The 23,631-nt window shown below is 48.5% G+C and overlaps 1 protein-coding gene across 9 annotated transcripts; it reads left to right on the forward strand.

Moving 5' to 3' along the window:
* The first annotated feature begins 156 nt into the window (after window positions 1-156).
* FAM186B (family with sequence similarity 186 member B) lies at window positions 157-21,822 on the forward strand. 9 transcript variants are annotated; one of them, XM_059185437.1, is made up of 9 exons: window positions 157-390; window positions 1,661-1,871; window positions 7,930-8,112; window positions 10,613-12,269; window positions 12,733-12,925; window positions 14,580-14,758; window positions 15,679-15,861; window positions 20,077-20,270; window positions 20,597-21,821. In XM_059185437.1, the coding sequence occupies exons 1-9, from the start codon at window positions 295-297 to the stop codon at window positions 20,605-20,607; spliced, it is 2,907 nt and encodes a 968-aa protein (XP_059041420.1). In that variant the 5' UTR covers window positions 157-294; the 3' UTR covers window positions 20,608-21,821. The 9 variants fall into 9 exon arrangements, 6 of the variants coding, with proteins under 6 accessions (XP_059041420.1, XP_059041419.1, XP_059041423.1 ...); XM_059185436.1 differs by having other exon boundaries at window positions 1,646-1,871; window positions 20,597-21,820; XM_059185440.1 differs by lacking the exon at window positions 20,597-21,821 and adding an exon at window positions 19,507-19,654 and having other exon boundaries at window positions 1,646-1,871; window positions 20,077-20,213.
* Window positions 21,823-23,631: the final 1,809 nt, after the last annotated feature.

The following is a 23,631-nucleotide window of genomic DNA, read 5'->3' on the forward strand; positions in this document are numbered from 1 at the left end:
CTTTAAAAAAGACAAACCCACAATAGGTCAACTTAATATATATTAGGTAATGGATAAAAAGCTAGATAACCATGCAGATAGTTGACAAGGAGTCTTTCTTCTAATCAAACTGATGATGTCACTGGAGAAAGGTCAGTTGGAACCTGATGTCTGGCAGTTATAGAGAGCTGTGTCTAGGCAGAGGGTACTCAGGAACCACTCTGGCACCATTAACCCCAAAGAAGTTAGCATCCCATGTCTAGGCCTGGGTACCAGAGACACAGGACATCTTTGCAACTACCAGGGTGATCCAAAATGGAGAAAGACAGGCCCCCACAGTTGATGACCCCTGCTTCAGTGAAAGCCATCATCTCAAGGATTGAGGCTGCCCAGCTAACACGGGCTCAGGAGGTAATACTTGAAATGAAGGAGTTACCCTTCTATTGGGATCTGATGTGGAGACTGGGAACTGACCACAGATTGGGGCAAGAATCCAGCTCTGGGCCTTCAGGGGTCCTGGGATCCTCAGTAAGCTGGGTTTGCAGACAGATTAATCCAAAATATCCATCTCCTAGACTTGGCCTCTGTTGGGCAAACTGAAATAAAACAACCCCCATGAGGCAGGGCACAGGAAGGGAACAGCCTATAAAGAAGACCCAGGATGGCCCTGAGACACCTAGTGATAAGTCTTAGCAGGGCAAGAGGAGGGGCCCAGACTTTCTGATTTGGGCCTCTTCTTGGCCACCTGTCAGCATCCTTCACAGTTAGCCCTAGAAGCTTACAGAGAAATGGCCAAAGGCTGAACTCACCCTGCATATGAGTCTCTAGTGCAGTTTTTTTTCAATGGGACTCTCTGATCCTAAGGGTTTCTTAGAGCCTCAGTTTTTCAGTCTGTTGCTTCAGGATGCTTACAAGATATCCAGAAGTCCCTAGAAAATTTTAAAATTCTGAAGAAATGCACACACTACATTTAAAAAAAAAAAAAGATTTTATTTATTTATTTGACAAAGAGAGATCACAAGTAGACAGAGAGGCAGGCAGAGAGAGAAAGAGAGATTGGGAAGCAGGCTCCCTGCTGAGCAGAGAGCCCAATGCGGGACTCGATCCCAGGACCCTGAGATCATGACCTAAGCCGAAGGCAGCAGCTTAACCCACTGAGCCATCCAGGCGCCCCACACACACTACATTTGTAGTATTCTCTTCCTTCCTGACCTGGTCTTAATCATCACAAGGACATTAAGAAGAGCTAACATGGGTGCCTGGGTGGCTCAGTGGGTTAAAGCCTCTACCTTCAGCTCAGGTCATGATCCCAGGGTCCTGGGATCAAGCGCTGCATCGGGCTCTCTACTCAGCAGGGAGTCTGCTTCCTCCTCTCTGCCTGCCTCTCTGCCTACTTGTCATCTCTGTCAAATAAATAAATAAAATTTTTTAAAAAAAGAGCTAACACTTATTTTATGTGGCAGGCACTATCCTAAGTGCTTTACAAATATTAATTCATTTAATCTTTACAAAAACTTGGTGACATCAGTACCCTAACAATCCCCAGTTTACAAGTAAGGACCCGGAGGCCCCAAGAGGTGAACTGACTTGTCTGAGATCACCCCTTCCAGGCCATGGTGTCCGGCACCGGAGTTCACACCCCTAAATCTGCTGCCTCCCCATGTAGGATATTTCTTCCCAGCTCTCTGACATCTTGGACAATGTCAACTGTGTCATCAACCGCTTCCAGGAAGAACTAGGGTATGATTTAAAAGAAAAGGCAAAATCTGACCGGACAGAGCGAAAGGGCAAGAACAGATTCATCTTGCTGGAGAAAATTGCCTCCTTCTCGGAAGATGCTAAAACCAAAGAGAAGCACTTGTACGAAATTCTCCACTGGCTGGGTGACTGGGGTGAGTTTGCGGACTGGGTGCCCGGGGACAGCTGGACACTGGTTCCACCCTCACTCCCGTCTCTTCCTTACCCCACCCCAGGTGGGCTCTGGTGGGGCAGCTGGCACAGCGCCTCTCTACTGAGACCTTCCCCTGCTCCCGTCACAGCAATCACGTCTACTCCCCAGACGGACAAATGTGTGACTGTCCAGAACATAGTAGATTGTGACATTAGCTGCATGGGTGATGAAGCTAAATCACAGGTCTGTGATAACATCTCTCTCTTTTTTTAATTAACACATAATGTATTATTTGCTTCAGGGGTATAGTCTGTGAATCATCAGTCTTTCACAATTCACAGCACTGACCATGGCACATACTCTTCCCAATGTCCATCACCCAGCCACCCCATCCCTCCCCCCTCCCCCACTGCAACCCTCAGTTTGTTTCATGAGATTAAGAGTCTCTTATGGTTTGTCTCCCTCCCTGGTTCCATCTTGTTTCATTTTTTTCCCTCCCTATCCCCCATGTCCCCCTGCCCTGCCTTCAAATTCCTCATATCAGAGAGATCATATGATAACTGTCTTTCTCTGATTGACTTATTTCACTCAGCGTAATACTTCTAGTTCCATTCACCTCATTGCAAATGGCAAGATTTCAGTTTTTTGATGGCTGCATGTATTCCATTGTGTGTGTGTGTGTGTGTGTGTGTGTGTGTGTGTGTATGCCACATTTTCTTTATCCATTCATCTGTTGATGGGCATCTAGGATCTTTCTATAGTTTGGCTATTGTGGACATTGTTGCTATAAACATTCAGGTGCATGTGCAGCTTCGGATCAGTACGTTTGTATCTTTAGGGTAAATACCCAGTAGTGCGATTGCTGGGTCGTAGGGTAGCTCTATCTTCAACTCTTTGTGGAACCTCCATGCTGTTTTCCAGAGTGGCTGCACCAGCTTGCATTCTCCCCAACAGTGTAGGAGGGTTCCCCTTTCTCTGCATCCTCGCCAACATCTGTTGTTTCCTGACTGGTTAATTTTAGCCATTCTGACTGGTGTGAGGTGGTATCTCACTGTGGTTTTGATTTGCATTTCCATGATGCCAAGTGATGTGGAGCACTTTTTCATGTGTCTGTTGGCCATGTGGATGTCTTCTTTGCAGAAATGTCTGTTCATGACATCTCATTTTTTTATCAAGGTTGAAATTAAATTCAAGCCCATGCTCTTTTATTTTTTTATTTGTATTTTTCCCAGATTTACTGAGACATAATTGATAAATAACATTGTGTAATTTAGAATGTACACTGCCATGATTTGATAGATGTATATGTTGTGTGGTGCTTGTCACAATCAGGTTAGTTAACACATTCATCATCTCACAAGATGCCCTTTTTTTTCTGCTGAGAACATTTAAGATCTATTCTCTTAGTAAATTACAAGCATGGCATATTACAATATGGCATGGTTAGCACAGTCACCACACTGTATATTAGAACCCCAGAACTTTTTTATGACCGAAACTTTGTGCCCTTTGGCCAACACTTCCCCATTGCCCCCACCCCCACCCAGACCCTCGTAACTACCATCTACTATCGGTTTCTGTGAGTTCAGCTTTTTAGATTCCACATGGAAGTGAGATAACACCGTGTTTGTCTCTCTCTGTCCAACTTACTTCACTTGGCCCATACCCTCAAATTCCATCCATGTTGTGACAAATAGCAGGATTTCCCTCGCTATGATGGAATAATATTTCATTGCATGAAGGGGACACCTGGCTGGCTCAGTTGAAGGAACATAGGACTCTTGACCTCAGGGTCGTGAGGTCAAGCCCCACATTAGGGGTAGAGATTACTTAAATAAACTAAAAAATATATATATTTAATATATATATATATATATATATATATATATATAATAATGTGTGTACTACATTTTCCTTAACCATTCATTGATCAGCTGACACTTAGCTTGGTTTTATGTCTCGGCTCTTGTGGATAATGCTTCAGTAACCTGGGCATACAGATATCTCTTGGAGGTAGTGCTTCCATTCCCTTTGGACATATACCCAGAAGTGGGATTGCAGGATCATATGGTAATTGTATTTTTTTTTTAAGATTTTATTTATTTGAGAGATAGAGAAAATGAGAGCCAGCAAGCATGAGAGGGGGAAGGTAAGAGGGAGAAGCAGACTCCCTGGTGAGCCAGGAGCCCAATGCAGGACTTGATCCTGGAACTCCAGGATCATGACCTAGGCTGAAGCCGTTTGCTCAACCAACTGAGCTACCGAGGTCCCTGTTTTAATTTTTAGATTAAATACTGTTTTCCAAAATGGTGGTACCAACTTACATTCCCACCAATAGCGCAAAAGTGTCCCCTTTTTCCACATCCTCACCAACATTTGTTATCTTTAGTCTTTTTCATGATAGCCGCCCTATCAGGTATGAGGTAATATCTCCTTGTGGTTTTAATTTGTGCTTCCCTGATGATGAGTAGTGTTGAGCCCCTTTTCATGTACCTTTTGGCCATTTGTGGGTCTTTAGAAAAATGTCTATTCAGATCTTTTGCCTTTCTTTTCTTTCATATACGTATTTAATCATAAGGTTGAGAGGAATCATAAATACACTCTGGCTCTACATTGTTAATATGACAAGTAACAAAAGAAGTGTGTCCAAATTGGTGTCATTTTAAAGTTGTCATCTCTAATGTTAGTGTGCCCTCAATATCTCTCAAGATACTTATTTTAATAATTGTCCGGTGCTGTTGGCCTCCTGCCCTCCCTCCCTTCAGGGCCACGGACTATTGTCACTTTCACTAAAGCTCCTTTTCAACTTCAGGAGTCACTATACCTTTGTGGTTAAAATTACTGGCTCTGGGGAAGATGTGAGTCTGTCTCCACCATTTAGGAGATGTATGAACTTAGGCAAGCCATTTGATTTTTCTGCACGGCTGGTTCCTCATCTCTGGAAATGTTGGTCCTGTCCCAGCGGGACCCAGGTCCACACTGGCTCCAGTGTGGAGGTCCACTCCAGTGTGGAGCCAGGTCCACACTGACACATGGCTTGGACACATTTATCAGCACAACAGGGGACACACATTTTCCTGCTTTCCTCAACACCAGGACAACTCTGAGAGTAACCTCAGTAGGTAGTTTTCTCCCCAAGTTGAAAGGCTGTTTGATAACTGATTCTGTGCCATTTACACTTAAACCAGTTCAGAACGTGTTGGAGCTAGTGCAGAAAATTTGATCAAAGGGATATGGGTATGACTCTTGTGTAGCCACAGAATGGCTATGGTTGGGCAATTAAGTTGTTGTCACTTTTCAAGGGGCCACTTTCTGGAAGCTGGGTGCTTGCATGAAAGGAAAGCTTTCTGAGAACAGGTCAGCCTCCTTTGTTCTTTTTTTTTTTCCTTTAAAGATTTTATTTATTTATTTGTCAGAGAGAGAGAGAGAGCGCGCACATGCACAAGCAGGCGGAGTGGCAGTGTCAGGCAGAGGCAGAGAGAGAAGCAGGCACCCTGCGAAGCAAGGAGTCCGAGGTGGGACTCGATCCCAGGACACTGCGATCATGACCTGAGCCTAAAGCAGTGGCACAACTGACTGAGCCACCCGGGAGTCCCCCTCCTTTGGTCTTTATCATGGCTTCTGTGTGGCCTTTGCCCCGGTTTTTTAAAACTGGATTGTTTGTTTTGTTGGCTATTGAGTTGTATGAGCACCTTCTTTTGGATATTGTCCCCTTATCAGATAAACCTGTTTGCAAATACTTCCTCCCATTCTGTAGATTGCCTTTATCATTTTTTTAAAAGATTTTACTTACTTATTTGACAGACAGAGATCACAAGTAGGCAGAAAGGTGGTGGGGGGGCGGTGGGAAGCAGGCGTCCCAGCCAAGCAGAGAGCCTGACGAGGGCCTCAACCCTAGGACCCCGAGGTCAAGACCTGAGCTGAAGGCAGAAGCTTTAACCCACTGAGCCACCCAGGCACCCCATCATTTTGTTTTGTTGATGGTTCCTTTTACTGTGCAGAAACTTTTTAGTTTGATGTAGTCCCCCTTGTTTATGTTTGCTTCTGTTGCCTCTGCTTTTGGTGTCAAAATCATTGCCAGGACCAATGTCAAGAAGCTTTTTCCCTACGTTTTCTTCTAAGAGTTTTATGGTTTCAGGTCTTACATTTAAGTCTTTCATCCACTTCAAGTTAATTTTTGAGAATGGTGTAAGATAGGGGTCCAATCTGCATGAATGTCCAGGTTTTCCAACATCACTCATTGAAGAGCCATCCTTCACCCGCTGCGTATTTTTGGCTTGCTTGTCAAATATTAGTTGCCCATGAATGCAAGGGTTTATTTCTGGGTTTTTGATTCTCTTCCATTTATCCCTGTATTTCTTTTTATGCCAATACCATATTGTCTTGATTACTATAGCTTTGTAGCACAGTTTGAAATCAGATAGTATGACACCTCCAGCTTTGTTCTTTTTCTCAAGATCACTCTGGCTATTTGGGGCCTTCTGTGGTTCTCTGTGAATTTTAGGGTTGTTTTTTCTGTTTCTGTGAAAAATGCTGTTGGCATTTTGTTAGAGATTTCACTGAATCTGTAGACGGCTCTAAGATGGTTGTATGGATATTTTAAACCAGATTGTCTTCCAATCCATAAATATGGAGTACCTTTCCATTTATATGTGTCTTCTTCAATTTCTTCTATCAACATCTTACAGTTTATAGTGTGGAGGTCCTTTACCTCCCCAGTTAAGTTTATTCCTAAGTATATTATTATTTTTTGATGCTGTTGAAAAGGGGATTATTTTTTTCTTTTTCAGATAGTTTATTGTTAGCATATAGAAATGCAACTGATTTTTAAAGAGACCTTTACTGTTATTTATTTTGAGAGAGAGAGAGAATGTACACATGTGCATGCAGTCGGGGAGAGGAGTGGCGGGGGCGGGGGGGAGAATCCCCAGCAGGCTCCACACCATGTGGAGTCTGATTGTGGCCTCTATCCCACAACCCGGAGATCATGACCTGAGCCAAAATCAAGAGTTGGTTGCTTAAGTGACTAAGCCACCCAGGTGCCCCGAAATGCAACAGACTTTTGTAGGTTGATTTTGTATCCTACAACTTTACCAAATTTGTTTATTAGTTCTAACAGGGTTTTTTTGGTGGAACACACCAGGTAGTGTATAGAGGAACCCACAGGTGATATTCAAAGTACTTAATGACCCTTACTTCATGGGCACTGGGCCAAACAGCACTGATGCCAGCTGTAAACAATTGGTATAGCCACTTGAATGTGGACCATCTAGACGCAGCCCTAGAGCTAGGTGCTACCCGCATTAAGATCAGAGTTATGCCTTCACAAGACCTTCTGCCATGAGTTTGGGCAGATGCTGCAATGTTGGCGTAAGGTGGTATAGGGATGGGCCCCATGCCCGTCACACTGCCCTGCCCCCAAGGAGCTCTCAGTTCTGTGGTCCTTCAGCTCCCCCCAAGATCTAAGCAGAGTTGTTCACTCCAATTAATTCATTTAATTGTCCAGATACCAGACTAGGCAAAGGAGATTTAGAGCAAAACATGACAGACACATCTCGGGGCGCCTGGGTGGCTCAGTGGGTTAAGCCTCTGCCTTCGGCTCAGGTCATGATCCCAGGGTCCTGGGATTGAGCCCTGCATGGGGCTCTCTGCTCAGCAGGGAGCCTGCTTCCTCCTCTCTCTCTCTCTGCCTGCCTCTCTGCCTACTTGTGATCTCTCTCTGTCAAATACATAAATAAAATTAAAAAAAAAAAAAGACAGACACATCTCTGGGCTTATAGTTAAACAACACAGTTTAACATTTATTGCATATTTTCTACACAGCAGACTTCATGTTAATCACTTCACATGTATTATCTCATTTAATTTCCATCCAGCCCTCTCACAGGCATGTATGCCGAGGCTCAGAAATCAGTAACTTACCCAACACCACACAGCTAGTAAGAGGTGAATCCAATCCAACCTCAAAGCCTGCTGGTGTAACCCCCATGCTGTGGGACTCCTTAGGGCTCCCTAGAGGACAGATTGCACTCAGCCTGTACCCCCCACTCCATTTACAGGTGACAGTCTCACCTATGAGCTCAGGAACAGGAAGGGTAAGGAGGAAGAGAAAGCTCTGGATGAATGGATTGAGGTGATGGAGAAGGTGTTACCTCTGTCCCTCATTGCCACCAAAGGAGGCATCGAGTCTCTCATTTCCCTCTGCTCTACTCTCATTGAAAGACAAAAGAAAGGGACACAAAGTAGGTTGCAGGCGTGGAGGGGTGGGGAGATTGGGTGGGGGTGGATGCCATCTCAGAGGAAAAAGTCCCATACTGGGGTCTATGGGGGGTCTTTCTGATTCTTCTCCATTAACAAAAGCCTTATCTGAGATGGAGAGGCAGTAGTGAGGGTTTGGGCTGTTGAACCCAAGTTGAGCACTGAGCAGGTCTGAGCTGTGGCGAGGAGTAATGTGAAGACAGGTCCCTGTTGGTGCTTACTGGGGCTGTAGCCTCATGGAGGTCCTGGGAGATCAAGGCTAATAAGCCAGAAAGGCTGGATGGAGTATGCAGCTGGATCCCAAAGACCATCCCTTCCTTACTCCAAATCCAGCTGCAGAGCCAAGAAATCTGGTGAGACTCAGCCAGAGGCCCTTCTAGAACCTTCTCAACTGTGGCTGCTCCAGAAATGGTCAATCAACAACGTGGCTCAACCTTGAAATTCTACTTGTATCAGCCCTAGAAGGGACCTGAGATTATTTACTCCTCCTACATTTTGTTTTCTTTTTTAAAGATTATTTATTTATTTATTTGACAGGCAGGGAGAGTGGGAGAGGGAGCCAGGCTTCCCACAGAGCAGGAAGCCTGATGTGGAGCTCAATCCCAAGACCCTGGAATCATGACCTGAGCCTAAGGCAGATGCTTAACAATTGAGGCACCCAGGTTCCCCTCCTCCTACATTTTATAGATGACAACATTAAAGCTCAGAGAAGAAGAACCATAAAACAAAACAAAACAAAACTGTGGCAAAACCAGACCCCGCACTTGAGTTTTCTGGCTTTTTAATCTTACTCAAGAGCATGGGCTTCACAGTCAGATGAACTTGAGTTTGAATCCCATGTGCCAATTTCGGGCTGTGTGACATTGAACAGGTTGTTTCGTCTTTGTGAACCTCATTCTTTTTTTTTCTTTTAAAGATTTTATTTACTTATTTGACAGACAGAGATCACAAGTAGGCAGAGAGGCAGGCAGAGAGAGAGAGAGAGAGAGAGAGAGGAGGAAGCAGGCTCCCTGCTAAGCAGATAGCCCAATGTGGGACTCAATCTCAGGACTCTGGGATCATAACCTGAGCCGAAGGCAGAGGCTTTAAACCACTGAGCCACCCAGGCACCCCTGAGAACCTCATTCTTGTCATACACAAAGTGAGGAGCGCACTGCCCATATGCCAGGACCACTGGGTCTGAGGCATCTGGAACCATGCTCAGTAGGCATGTAGGTCATATTAGGGTTTTATCATTGATTATCATGGCCAACTATCAAGCAAGATTGACAGTTGGGGGAGGAAGGAAGCAGGGAAGGGTGTGCAAGAAGGAGACAGTCTCTCCTACCATCCTTAGCATATTATGTCTTGAAAAATAGTTATTTTTATATGCATTTCTCTGCTGGATTATAAACTCCCAGAGCGCAAAGGCTGTGTCCTATTGATTTCTTCTTAAGGATTACTTACTGAGCACTTACTAGGTACCCAGTTCTGTGCTTGCCATTAAACATGCATGATTTAGTGAAGTCCTATGAGTAGATGCTGTGGTGATCCCCATTTTTCAGAAACAGAGGCACTGAGAGGTTAGGAAACTTGCCTAAAGCAAATAGTAAGGAGGGGATTCAAGCCCAAGTTATCTGATTCTAGAATTCAACCTCTGAACCATTAGGCCATATGGCCTCTCTGACAATATTAGCTAAGTGCTAGCTTGACTTCAGTGCCACTTAATTTCCATGTACCCTTTAGCCTGTCATCCAAAGTTAGCTAGTGTTTTTTCTGTCAGTGAATGGATGCTCCAAGATAATCACTCTTACAGACCTACATACATAGATCAAGGGAATACTGCTAGGACCATGACCCAGTCCTGAGGAGCTGAAGTCTATGAATGGGTTTGAAGAGTGCACGGCCTGTACTTATGTGCATTTTCCTAAGAAGGTCCTTGCTTTCATCAAAGTATCAAAAGAGTTCATGACCCCCCTAATGGAAGAAGACATTAGTCATTAAAAAACCCAATGTGTGAACAGTGGCGGAATCATGTGGCAAATTCACTACACAGTCTAGTGGTAACTGGGAAAGGGAAACAAAGCTTCTCAGATGATCTGGAGTCTAAGTCCCAGGTAGGCTTCCAGAGTTTGGGTAGTTGACAGTAGGGAGCCAAACATGGATACTGAGGCTGGGAAGTAGCACGATTAGAAAAGCAAATTTACTCCAGGGAAATATGTAGGATTAGAAATACATTGAATTAGATAGTGTCAGGCCCCATGGGCCCTGCAGGTGCCTTGGAGCTGGCAGACCCCAGTGGGCAAGCTCTGGGCAAGTTCTGAGCCTGGCAGAGACCTCTCCTGACAATATCTCCCCTGGTCTCACGTGTTGCCTCAGCTCCTTATTCTTGCCAAAGGCCTAAGAGTGTTGGATGGGGAATTTGGCCAAGCAGGGTGTAGAGAATCTGTATAATCAGTGGCACCCATAGAAGTTTATTGCTTTTGTTCTCTCCACCTCTCCTAGTATCCAAACACACCTTCTGGCGGGGCTGGTGGGAACAAAGCCCCCCCAGATCTGCATCCTACCCTCAGCCACTGAGCCCAGAGCAGATGCTCCAGGACAAGCATACTACATGCATGAAGGTCTCTGAGGTGATGTCCATGCTGCAGGAGCTCCTGGACTCCACCATGTTCAACCAGGGGGAGATCAGAGCCATCCGGTACATGTCTGCTGTGGTGGAGAACCTCAACAAGGCCTTGACCCTCCAGCACAAAGAGAACAGTAACCTAGAGACCAAATACAGGAACCTGGAAATAGAGATGACCAAAGAACTCAGCAGCCAGAGGCTCTACTTCCAGAATTCCCTCCAAGTTCTACAGAGCAAGAGGGATGCCCTACTAAAGCAGGTGGAAATTCTAGGGGGAAAATACCATGACCTTCTCCTGATAAAGCATGCCTTAGAGTTCCAGCTGAAGAAGGCTCAGTCTGCTAGAGATCAAGCAGAAGAACCAGCCAAGATCTTGATCGACCTCCTGGGCCCCACTGAGAAAGAGACCCTCTCAAAGAAAGAAAGAGTCATGGAGAAAACCCAGCAGGAAAGGTTGCTTATGTCACTGCCCCCAGGTTTCATGACCGAAGCCTGGGACAGTGGTACTAGGCCTTCAACGTCTCAGGCACTTTCCACCATGACCACACATGCAAGGATTGCCGATGTGTACAGCAGCAAGGACACTGAGTGTCTCCAGCCCATCTTGCTATCCCCAGCAGATAACAAGTTTCCTAAGAAATGGGAAGGACTAGCAGCAGAGAGTCCAGGCCACCAAGTCAAAGACCAGAAGGATTTCCAGAAAGCAGTCCAAGAGAAGGAAGGACTCCAAATTAAGTACCGTGTTAGGATGCAGCTGTCCCCGGAGAGCTCTAAGAAGGTGGCCTTGGAGAGCAAGGTGGAGCACTGGGAAGAAGAACTCAGCTGGGAGAAGCAGAGGCAGCAGTGGCTGGAGGAGGAGGCGATGTGGCTGCAGCGGCAGAAGAAATGGGCCCTGCTGGAGCAGGAGCATCAGGAAAAACTGCAGCAGTGGGAGATGGAGGCGGCGGCGAGGGAGCAGCAGCAGAGCTTGGGCCAGCAGGAGAAGGAGCACGGGGGCCCACGGAGAGACCTGGAGCGGTCGGGCGAGGACGTGGAGAGGATGATCTTCACGACCACCAGGCGGTGGAAAGACCTGGAGAAGACATCCCTGGCACCTCCCCCAAGCCGGGCCCAGTCTGCTCACCAAGGCAGGAGGCCACGCCAGCCTAGGTCCCCTAGTACCCCGCAGCCTGCCCCCAGACACCAGAGGAACCTGCGTTCCGCCAAGTCTACCCAGAAACCATGGGCCTCCCAGGTTCCCATGAAGCCCAAGAAATCAGCCTCTTTCCCTGTCGCAGGGACTTCCATCCAAAAGGTGTCCCGGCCTCCGCTGCATATCTCCCCGGCAGCTTTTAAGGGCAAAGTATACCACATGGATGCAGAGGCCCAGAGGAAGAACCTGCAGCTCCTGAGCAAGGAGGCTGAGCCGGGGCTGCCGCACTCACTGCGCAGCAAGGCGCTGGAGCTCACCACCACCACCATGGAGCTCGGCACACTCCGGCTGCAGTGCCTGTGCCACAGGTACATCCTCTACAGGCGCTTCCAGAGCCTCCGGTAGGTACCCCTGGCGCCCAAACCCCCCGCCATGTGTGGGCAGAGCCAACACCTAAATAGGAGGAGCACAGGGCGAATGGGGATGGAGAGGTCCCCCCAGACAAGGTCCCCTGAGGGAGGGAACTGGCAAAGGATGTCTGGCCTTGGGGCCTTGGCGGGTCAGCAACTTGCTTTTCCTCAAAGCCCGCTCCCTTATTTCTTCCTCTCTTCCTTTCACCTTGTCCCTAATGCACCTACTATGCTCCCCGGCCTGCCTTACTCTCTCTCTCTGTTTCTAGCCAGGCCCCATGGCTCCTCACCTGCCACCACCTTGTACTTCTCTGCCTCCTGCTTTCCTTGGCTTTCAACAGCCTCTGTTGCTCTCCTTGCTGTCAGCATCTACAACACAGAGTCCCCTCTGCTTAACAGACTTGGGGGAACGGGAATCCCTTTCACCCATGAAGTCACTTCCCTTGTCTCCCAGACAGGAAGTCACTGACCACATACAAGTCATGCGGGAAACTGGGACTGCCTACAAGGCCCAGAACCTCTACGTCTTCCTGGATAACATCGACCACCTGCAGAACCTCTGGCTGCAGGCCTGGGCAGACAAGCAGAAGGACCTGGAGGAGAAGCGCCGAGAGTGTCTGAGCAGCATGGCGACCATGTTCCCCAAGGTGGGCCTCCCCTGCCAGAGGTCAGCGCCATCAGGAGGTACAGGGCCAGGAAGTGAGCCAGTGGGGCTCTGGAGTAGAACTGGGGAGTGGGCAGCTGAAAGGAACTAAGAGGGCAGGTGAAAGCCTCTGAGGCAAGAGGAGGCGAAGGCTGCAAGTGCCTGAGTGGGAGGAAGGGCAACTTTCCAGTTTCCATATATGGGGGAGTCTGGGAGAGAGAGAGAGAGGCCCTCAGAATGAGCTATAGAAGAAGGACTCTTGGGGAGAGGGGAGGCAGCTGGACCCTGCAGTCCCAGCTTTGTGCCCAAGTTCTCCCTCCTTCATGGGTCCCTCTGCCCTGCTCCTCTGGGTTCTACTTGCTCTTCCGGCTTGGTCACAGCTGTCTTTGGCACCTACATGCCGGGGTCTCACTCTGCTGCTCTCTGGGACAGCTCCCTTGGCTTCCAGATACCAGGTCTCTTCCCATCACTTCCTGCCCAAGGTTCCTGACAGGTAAAATCACTGAGACCCTGGTTGAAAATGTCTTCACTCAGTCCCTTCACTCCGAATGGACAGTTTGTCTGGAGACAGAAGTCTAGGTTAGAATTATTTTCCTTCTCAATTTTAACAGCTCTGCTCATAGCCTTCTGGGTTTTGGTGTTGCTGTTGACAGTACAAAGTCTTTTTGAGGCCTGATCTGTGGGTTTGACCTGTTCATACTCTCTGTGGGCCAGCTTCAGTTTCCCCTGCTAGCAGGCTCAGAGAAGCAGCGAGTGTTGACATGGTCCACAGAGGGCTAGCTGACAGTTTGGGGGGGGGGGTTATTGGGAAATCACAGCATTGGTTCAGAACCCACAGGGAGTCCTCCCTAGGAGGGTTGAGCCAAGAGGGCGATTTGAGTTTGGGGGAAGCTGTGTGCTGAGGCACACAGCATAAGTGCTGACATTGGGCAGTTGGAGGAGCCCTGGCTGTGGGGCTATTCTCTCAACTCAGTTTCCTACCACTTTCCCCTAGCCCTGATCATCTGCTATAGGTAGCTTGACTTGCTACATTGGTTTTGAGGCTGAGAAGGAAGGGGACAGGCAGGGTTCCCTCACTCCTCACTCAATGCCAAGGCAGGGGCAGAAGAAAAAAATACCCAGAGCATTCTAGGCACAGCTCAGGCTCATGTCATAAGCCCTGCGTGCTGTCTCGAGTTCCTGTTGCTCTGGCTTCCTTTAGTTTTTTTCCTTGCTCTTTCGCTCACTGTCCAGCTTCTCCACAACAAAGGAGAAAAGAGGAGCTAACCTAGCAAATAAGAAGTCAAGGAGTTTTGGGATACCGGGGTGGCTCATTTGTTAAGCATCAGCCTTTGAGTCCGGTCATGATCCCAGAGTCCTGGGATGGAGTCCCACATCGGGTTCCCTGCTCAATGGGGAGTCTGCTTCTGCCTCTCCCACTCCCACTGCTTGTGTTCCCTCTCTGGCTATGTCTCCTCTCTCTGTCAAATAAATAAATAAAATCTTTAAAAAAATTTTTCAAGGAATTTTTAGGAAATTTTGATACTCGGGGGTCCCAGGAGTCTCTGTATGGAGGGATTCCCTGGGGCTTACCTTCTCTTCTCAGCCCCAAGTCAGGCTGTGCTCTCGAGAGGGGATGAATTCCTGTCTCTGTGATGCCTCTCTGCTGGTTCCTCTAGCTCCAGCTGGAGTGGAACATCCATCTGCACACTCCTGTGATCACCAACCCAAAGTCCAGGAAAAACAAGCCACCCCCATCCTTTCTCCGGCGCATCCACTCCTGTGGCCCCTTCAGCAGGCAGTCCCCAGAGCGCTTCACGCCCAAGCCCTGGGAATGTGCTCCCCTGCGCCGGGCCCGGTAGGTGACGGGCAGCCCGAGGGATGGGTGGGGGTACTAGGAGCAAGACTGGGGATGGCCAGACTGGGGAGACTGGCAGCTTGGTGAGGACAAAGACAGGCCAAGCTTACCTCACGAACTGCAAAATGCCTGTCTTCTCAGCCACCCTGCTTGACTCTGCCCATTGGCTCACAAGCCCATGTGTGTGTGTGTGTGTGTGTGTGTGTGTGTGTGTGAGACAACAACAAGACATGGGCTTCAGAAGCCAGCCAGGTCAAGTAGGTTTTAAATTGCAACTGAGCATTGTTGGTCCAGCACCTGCTATTGATCTGTCTGTATAAATAAACCTGATCCTTCCCACCATGTAACCTCCAGGCTCAGAAAGAGATACCATGAGGGGCACCCGAGTGGCTCAGTGGGTTAAGCCTCTGCCTTTGGCTCAGGTCATGATCTCAGGGTCCTGGGATTGAGTCCCGCATCAGGCTCTCTGCTCAACAGGGAGCCTGCTTCCCTCTCTCTCTATGCCTGCCTTTCTGCCTACTTGTGATTCTCTCTCTCTCTCTCTCTCTCTCTGTGTGTGTGTCAAATAAATAAATAAAATCTTTAAAAAAAAAAAAAAGGGATACCATGAGCTTCTGGGGGGTGTCAAGAACACACACATCCTTCCCTGTGTGGGGCATCCCTGGGACACATGCCTAGAAGAACAGAGGCCGTCCTAGCGCACCTCCAGCTGCCCCTCAGCCAGAGAAGCCCCAGGGAGATGAGGCTTAGGGTCAACGGGAAGCGAGGTGACAGGACGGTGGTGACAACTAGTTGAGAGGGCAAGAAAACAAGACCCAATGTTTTGGGCCTTACGGACTTGGGGAGCTTATTGTTTCTTGATCTCTCTGTGTATCTAACTTTTTTGTGTCTTTTCTATGCTTTCGACCTCCACACCCCAGCCAGCAGGAGAACCAGATGGAGGCCATCTGGAGAACTGATGTGGCCTCCTTCAGTCACCCAATAGAAAAGAGGACTCCCCCCAGACTGACCTGGGACCAGTTTGGAGGGTGCCCTGACATTCCCCGGCTGTTGGCCTTGGATGTGCCTTCCTATCGAAGAAGCTTACAGTCCCTCAAGACCTGGTAAGGTGTAAGCCTAGGCAGTTAATCCGGATTTGGGGAGACATTCCCACCAAGGCCAGGGGCCAGAGTGCACACCGTATCAGATTAACAACCCAAGAGACCACTTTCCTGACATTCATAACGACCTCATTTATCATACCAGATCAGATAGAGATGTTCAGCTGCCTCACCAGCCATCAGCTTGGGTCCCCATGCCACCATTCTAGTTCTCTCACAGGACTTCAGTGTCTCAGAAGATCACTAGGCAAGTCTTAACTGCCCACTTGTTGCCTGAGCTGCCATTTGTTTCCTGAGTTGGCTTAGGAGGTGAATTCTGCCCTAGATTGGGGGGGGGGGGTCGTTCTCGTTGAGAAAACCAGGTGCAGGAATGGAGAGATGAGGGAGACCAAGAATCCTGTGATGAAGCTGACACTTGGGCCTGGGCCTGTCTTTGGCGTTCTCATTTCCTTACTGCCTTCGAGAATTGTTCCCAGGAAGAACTGTTGAGGGGAAGGGGCAGGACTCAGTGGGCTGACAGGAGGCTTTTCTAGTTAGGGAGCCTCCACACTCCTTTGGCTCTCCAGGCTTGAAGATGTCACTGTTGAAGACTCAAGGCTCTTTCAAGGAGTCTTTTTAGACATTTGGAGACAATCCCAGCTGCCCCTTGTGGCCCTAACCCTGCCCCAATTATAGATCTTTGACAGGGAGAGGACACTGAGGCCTGCTAGTCTAGATCTAACCAGAACCAAGGCTATCGGATGCGGCTACTGCCCTGCCCTCCAGACGGGGACTTAGGGAAGAGAGGATGACATAATAAGATCAAACAAGGCTGGCCCTTGGCTCTCAAGCAGGCCCAAGGGTCCCAGATGGTACACAGACACCTGGCTTCCAGTTCGTGGAGAGTGGCTAAGAGATATGTGTGTGTCCGTATGTGTGTATGTTGTTAGCTGAGTTGGAAAGGGCAAACAGAATTAATTGAACGTAACCAAAACAACACTGTGGCAGAACTCAGGAAACCAGAGGTCAGCTGGGGCCACGCTCTGCTAAGATTTGGCTACACTTGCCCAAGGCCCCCCATAGTAGAGTCTCTTCTCCCGGAGCTCCTCCTCTCTCTGCATCCCTGCCAGGGCCTGGGCTTGGCTTGGCGTCCGCTTGAATCTCAGGCCTTTGTTCTTCCCCCACACATAAATATGTGTGACTATCAAGAACACACACTCCATTTGACCCTTGAAAATTTGCGAGGCGGGTGGCGGGGTAATGGGGAAAGAAAGGGCTTCTCGGCGAACGGCACTGAGCGACAGCCTCCTTTCTTCCCCCTCTCTGGCATAACATGCAGAACTCACTCCTTCCTGTCTCCTGCAGAGCTGTTCCTCCCACACCCAGGCCTCCACTGGGATCTCAGCTTCAGGCTTATGCACTTATCAAAATATTGTTCCCGGCAAAGACAGCTTCCCCTTTCCAGGGGAATTTAAGTGAATACAATTTTCTTCCCCCCTTTCTTAATTCGATACAACTCTGTTCAGTGCTTCATACTATCAGGTGTAGAGGCAAAGCCTTGCTTCTTCTGTCTTCTTGCTCCACATCCCAGATGGGTGTCCCCTCCCTGCATGTCAGGCTGGTCCGGAATGGTTCAGTGCGGGGGCTCCCACGTTGTCTTGGGACCCCATTATTGTGGCGTGGGAATCGGCCATTCTCTAATGAAAGTTCTCTGCTGCTTGCCCAGGCTACTGCTGCCTGGGGGCATGGTGGGGTTGGCTGTGCTGCTTTCTTTGCAAGGGCTCCTTGCATGGAGACACACTCCGCTTTCACTCCTACTAGAGGGTACCTTCTCTCTGGCCACCTGTCCCTGGCTCACCGAGGATCCTCAGATCCAGCTGCGGTGTGATCCCAGGTCACTCACTTCTTAGTGTTGTCACCCTCAGCAGCTCCCAGGGCCCAGGTCACAGCACCATCTAGTCTCCTAAGTAGGGATAAGCTGCACACTGCCTTCCCCATTCTCCTGTCTGCGGTGGACAGCCTGTCTCATCTACAGGTCCCTGGCGTGTCCCCTTAAAACACGGGGAAGGGCTCTTCATTGTCCCTCCGTGGGTTGGGACACTAGAAAGGCCCTGTCCCTCAAAAACCAGCAGACCCCCTCCACCAAGAGCTGGCTCTGCCTTGTCTTGTAAACCTCTCCCCTGGGCTTCCTGTCTGACAGGTGAGATCACTGAGTGCCTGCACACACCAAACACTGTCTGCTGTGACAGAAGAATCTCAAGGCTGATTCTAAGTGCTCTGCCTTCCTCAGCTCGCGGACTATTCCCGCACCGCCCAAGCTCGGTGGTTCACGTGTTCCGCCAAGGTGCAGGGAGCACAGACTCACACAGACCTCCACCCTGCTGCAGACGGACTGACAAGAGGGCTTGTAACTGTTTCTGGGGAAGGAGATGAGCAAGCAGGGAGTGGGGAGGAAGGAACCCTGATGGAGAGGAAGGAGCAGGAAAGGATAAGGGGAGGGAAGAGGAAGTACCCTGTGATGTGAGACAGGAGGTAGAGCCCCTAGGATGTGGCACAAGTGTTACGGTGAGCAGTTCCACATCAGGATCCAGGCTGGGCGATGTCCTGGACTGTCTCCCAGAGGCCACGAGGGAAGCTCTTGGGTGGGCTGGGTGGCCTCCTCTCAGCTGCTCTCCAACCCATAATTGAATTGACTTTTTCAGTGACTTGGTAGCTGACAGAAAGGAACACCAGGAAGCCCCAGATGAGTCAGCTGAGCTCGCTTGTAAGAAGTCCAATGAGTCCTTTCCTGGAACTCTAAAAAGCCAGAAGGATCGAGACAATCTCAGTCCTCACTCCATCCCTTAGTCAGTGATTCTCAAACTTCAGGGTGACTAAACATCACATAGAAACTTGTTTCAAAGGCAGGTTCCCAGCTGGTGTTTTTACACAAACATCCTGGGTATTGCTAAGTAGTTCTGGAACTTTGAGAAACACTACTTTCCTCCTTCGGTCCCCAAACTGTACATTTTTAAATAAAATAGCGGTGTGTTTATTTTTAAAGATTTCTGTGTTGTCGCTGAAAACCCACCCCTCCTCGACTCATTTCCCCAGCCAGCTCCGTGACCACTTAGCCCCTGACCTGGAGAAGCCCACTGGGGCGCTTTCCCCAAGAAGTGTCTCTACCCTTTTGGGTGCCAACAAGCTGAGACGGCCACGATTAGTGGCCGGCAGACACCAGTAACTTTTCACTGAATCACAGTCCTGGACAGATAAGTAACTGTTGTGCTGAGAAGTAGCGGGAAAACTCAAAAGATAAGAACAAAAGGTGATTATCAAGGACCAGTCAAGGCCAAGCGTCACTGGGTGGGAGGCAAAGGCGTGTAGGTCTCTGAGGAGTGAGGGCTGGAAGGAAGACAGGGGACACAAGTTCCAGATCTAGATGGTGTGGGCCAAGGCGGCCATCTCTGGAAATTGTCTTCGATGCAGTTACAACACTACCTTTGTGAGTTCAGCCAACCAGCACTGATGCCCGTCCCACCCTCCGTGGCACACAGCTGTCTGCCCCATCTTGAACTTGGTCTTCACCCTCGCCCTCTTCTCCACTGGCCCAGCTGCACCTTTCCTGACATTGGTCAGGAAATGACCTTGTCCTCAGAGAACCCATAATCCGGTGACTCTGTTTATCAGGAACCGTGCTATCCAGGCTTCCCCTCAAGGTCGAGACTCTGGAAGGAAGAAAAGGCTATGGGATGTGAACAGCTGGCCTTTCGATGATGTCAGAGTAGAAGATGACTTCTGAGCAATGGCTTAGCACACAGCAAGGATGGAGAGGAAGGTGAGAGGTGTTCCTGATGCAGGTCTCACACAGGACAGCTCAGGCAACCCCTCCGCTCCTGGCCTCTCAGGTCCCAGGCTGATTCTTTCTTTGGACACCTTGCCCCAGTGGTATCCCCCACAATAAAATGCCCTCACGCTAAATGCACTGCTTTATATAATTTGAAAGGATTTATATAACTTTGCTTTGGAAATAACCCGCTAGGAGTTTTTTTAACATGTCGTTGGCTGTGACTCCTCAACGATCTTCATGCATAGGGATGAAATCTAACAAGTTTTGTAAATGTAACAAGGATATTTTAATACTAAATTTGACAGTGTAATGAAACTGACAGTATTATGTTTTGTCAACAATTGCATATTAATGTTTTTACAGATTTTTTGAAGCCAATGACATTTTAAGGGTTTTGTACGTTTTTATAGGCTCTTGGCACTGGGCTTAAGGTGCCTAGTGGCTACACCTGGTCTGGTGATGGTGAACTTGGGACTTTCTGGACATCCTCTAGCAAGCACTCTGGCAAGCGAGCAGAATGTCTGCCAGATTCTTCTGCTTTGTCGACGGTCCATCTCCTTGAAGGCAAAGAAGCTGTGGATTGTCCAAGCTGGAAAGCCAAGAGGTTTGGACACCAAGGAGAGATATCCCTCTATCTCTGTCTCTCTATGATATATATGGTGTTTTCAAGTTATGAGGTTTTTGGTTTTTTTTTTTTTTAAGATTTTATTTATTTATTTGACAGAGAGAAAGATCACAAGTAGACAGAGAGGCAGGCAGAGAGACGGGGGAAGCAGGCTCCCTGCTGAGCAGAGAGCCTGATGCAGGGCTTGATCCCAGGACCCTGAGATCATGACCTAAGCCGAAAGCAGAGGCTTAACCCACTGAGCCACCCAGGTGCCCCAAGTTATGAGGTTTTTGATATGAGCTTCTTTTTTTTTTTTTTTTCAGAGCAAACTTGATGTATGTGGTCAAATAAGATATCACCTCCACCTCCCAAAAAAACCTCCAAGAAGCCTGAGGCATGGAAAGGAATACTTCTTGGCATATTTCTTCAAGCCAGATTTAGGGATTGGCCATAGATCTGCTTGTGAGGCCCATGGCCTTGGGGCTTCCAAAATGACAAGCCAATACTAATGTGGAGAAGGGGACATGAGGAAAGGGCCTGCTTTAAGCCCTAAGCACGACCTACAAGGAAGTACTGGTAAAGTGGAGAGGACAAAAATCTTTTGAAGACAACCCAGCCAAGAGCCAGGGAGCAGAAAGCCGTGTCGGGTCTTGTCTTCCAAGGACTGGGGAGGCCAACTTGGAAAGTCAGAAAAAGGATGAACATGACTGCATGATTGGAAGAGTTAGCTTCTAAAAAAAATAAAAATAAAAAAAAAATACAAAAGAGCATGGCTAACATATAACTATCAATTGGTGACTTTGAAATAGCTATATTTACTATAAACAGTCTAGTGGAAATGGTGGACAACATGCTTAACAGGTGGGGAATTTGAGCAAAGAGTAGGAAATTATAAACAAATGGAAAAATGGAAATGCTAGAAGTGAAAACATTAATAGCAGAAATGAAGAATTCCTTCAACAGAGTTATCCAACAGGATAAAAGCAGAGGGGAAAAAAATCTGTGAACGGAGCTAGATCAACAAAAATGAACCAGACTGTCTCCCAAAAAGTAGAAGCAAACAAACAATTGAGCAAACCCAAAACTAAGCACCAAGACGTATGGTACAATGACAACTGGTCTAACCCGTATGTAATGGAAATCCCAGGGGAGACAGAATGGGGTAGAAGAAATACTTGAAGAGATGATCACTCAGAATCCCAAATTAACGAAACACAACAAACCACAGATCCAAGAAGCCCAGAGAACCCCAAACAGGATAAATGGAAAGAAAAACACAATAGCATATCACAGTCAAACCGTTGACACAGAAAATTAGGGAACATCTTGAAAATAGCCAAAAAAGAAAAGAAAAGAAAATAGCCAGAAAGATGCAGCGCCAGGATGCTTCAGTCGGTTGAGTTTCTGACTCTTCATTTTGGCTCAGGTCGTGATCTCGGGGTCATGAGATATCCAGTCCGTTGTCTGGCTCTGTGCTCAGTGGAAGGTCTGCTTATGATTCTCTCCCTCTGCCCCCCCACCCCACTTGGATATTCTCTAGGAAGGAAGGGAGGGAGGGAGGGAGGGAAGGAGGGAGGAAGGAAAAAGAAAGAAGCCAGAAAGTAAAAAAAATTACATAGAAACACAAGAAATAATCTTATTAGCAACTCAACCAGATGGTTCCTGAGGCCCAACTGTATCCCTGCTTACAGGTCCACAAGACACCCCAGGAGCATTGCAGGACGTTTCCCCATTTGGAGACTGATAGTAGCTTGGACAGGTTTCTGTTACCTGCAAAACACAGTGGGCACCAGCCCTCCAGTCCCCAGCCAGCAACCATCACTCCCCACACCATGCCACACCCAGACCCTCCCCTCTTTCCACACCCCGCCTTGAACCCGGCTGTGGCCCTGTCACCCCTCCAAGACTGTTGATTGGCTGTGAACTGGAAAGAGGCAGATCAGGTGGAGGCCAGACATACTAGTCACTGGCCTCACTGCTCTCAAGGGAGGCCCTGGGATCTGTCGCTCCAAATCCTTTCCTCAAACATGACCAGCTTGGAACAACCAAAGCCGGAGTCCCGCCGGGACATCCCCACCCCGCCCCGCCCCGTCAGGGCTCTGCAGAGGGCACGGTCATCATCACTGGTGGCCATGTCTGTGAGAGGCGGAGTGTTGCCAGTAATTCAGGGTCGCCATGGGATCAGGAAGATTCAGGTTTCCTCCCCTGCAACCCCTGTTCAGAGCGTCCTTGTGTTGGCTTCTGGGGCCTCACTTTCCAGAAGAGATCCTTTCCTAGAGAAGCCACAAGGAGGCGCCAAAGAGCTTGCTTCAGGCCTCTGCGGGCCTGGACTCAGAGGGGCTGGATTTACAATAAGGCAACTACCCAAAGACACAAGTGAGGCTGGTGGGCTTCCCCTGAGAAGGTGCTCGGCTGAGTGCAGAGAGCAAGCGTGGCAAAGGTAGGGGAAAGAGACAAGGGATTTCTGACTCACCTTGCACATCTCGATCCTGCAGACAACTCCTGGTAAAGCTGGAGTCCTTTCCCGCAGTGGGAGAGGAGCACCCCTGCAGGGTCCTGAGCTCTGCAGTTCGGAGATCTTTCCTTGCAAATGATTCTTCAGGCAACTGTTTGTTAGGAACTCTGCCGGGAGGCCCTTCGCATAGACTTCCTCAAGCCTGCGAGGCGTCCGTCTTCATTCATTCATTCATTCATTCATTCAACAGATAACCTATTGGCCACTTACTACTGGGCATGGTTCTAGGCATGAAAGATATAGTTCTGAAGAAAATAGGTTGTTTTTTTTTTTTTTTAAAGATTTTATTTATCAGAGAGAGGGGGGGGGGAGAGAGCGAGCACAGGCAGACAGAATGGCAGGCAGAGGGAGAAGCAGGCTCCCCGCCGAGCAAGGAGCCCGATGTGGGACTCGATCCCAGGACGCTGGGATCATGACCTGAGCCGAAGGCAGCCGCTCAACCAACTGAGCCACCCAGGCGTCCCGAAAATAGGTTTTTTAAGTGCTTTCATGGAGTCCACATTCCTTTGAGGGGAAAAAGACAAGAAATGAAAAATGAATACAATACACTGGATTTTAGAGGGTAAAAGATACCATGGAGAAACATGCGTTTCAAGAGGGTACGGCACCAGAATAAAGGGGTTACTGTTTAAAATAGGTCACATCAGGCCTCACTGAGGTGACAGTGGAGTAGTCTTGAGGTGAGATGCGAGCCGTGGGGTAAGACAGCATGCTGGGCAAGGGAACAGCCAAGGTGGGAGCATGCCTGCCAAACTCAGGTTCCAGCAAGTCTCCAGTATGGCTGGTACCAGGTGAAGGAAGGGGATAGAAGGAGTGATGAGGGAGAGGTGAGGGGGAGAGATC

This window comes from Mustela lutreola, chromosome 8 (assembly GCF_030435805.1).
Source record: "Mustela lutreola isolate mMusLut2 chromosome 8, mMusLut2.pri, whole genome shotgun sequence".
NCBI lineage: Eukaryota > Metazoa > Chordata > Mammalia > Carnivora > Mustelidae > Mustela > Mustela lutreola.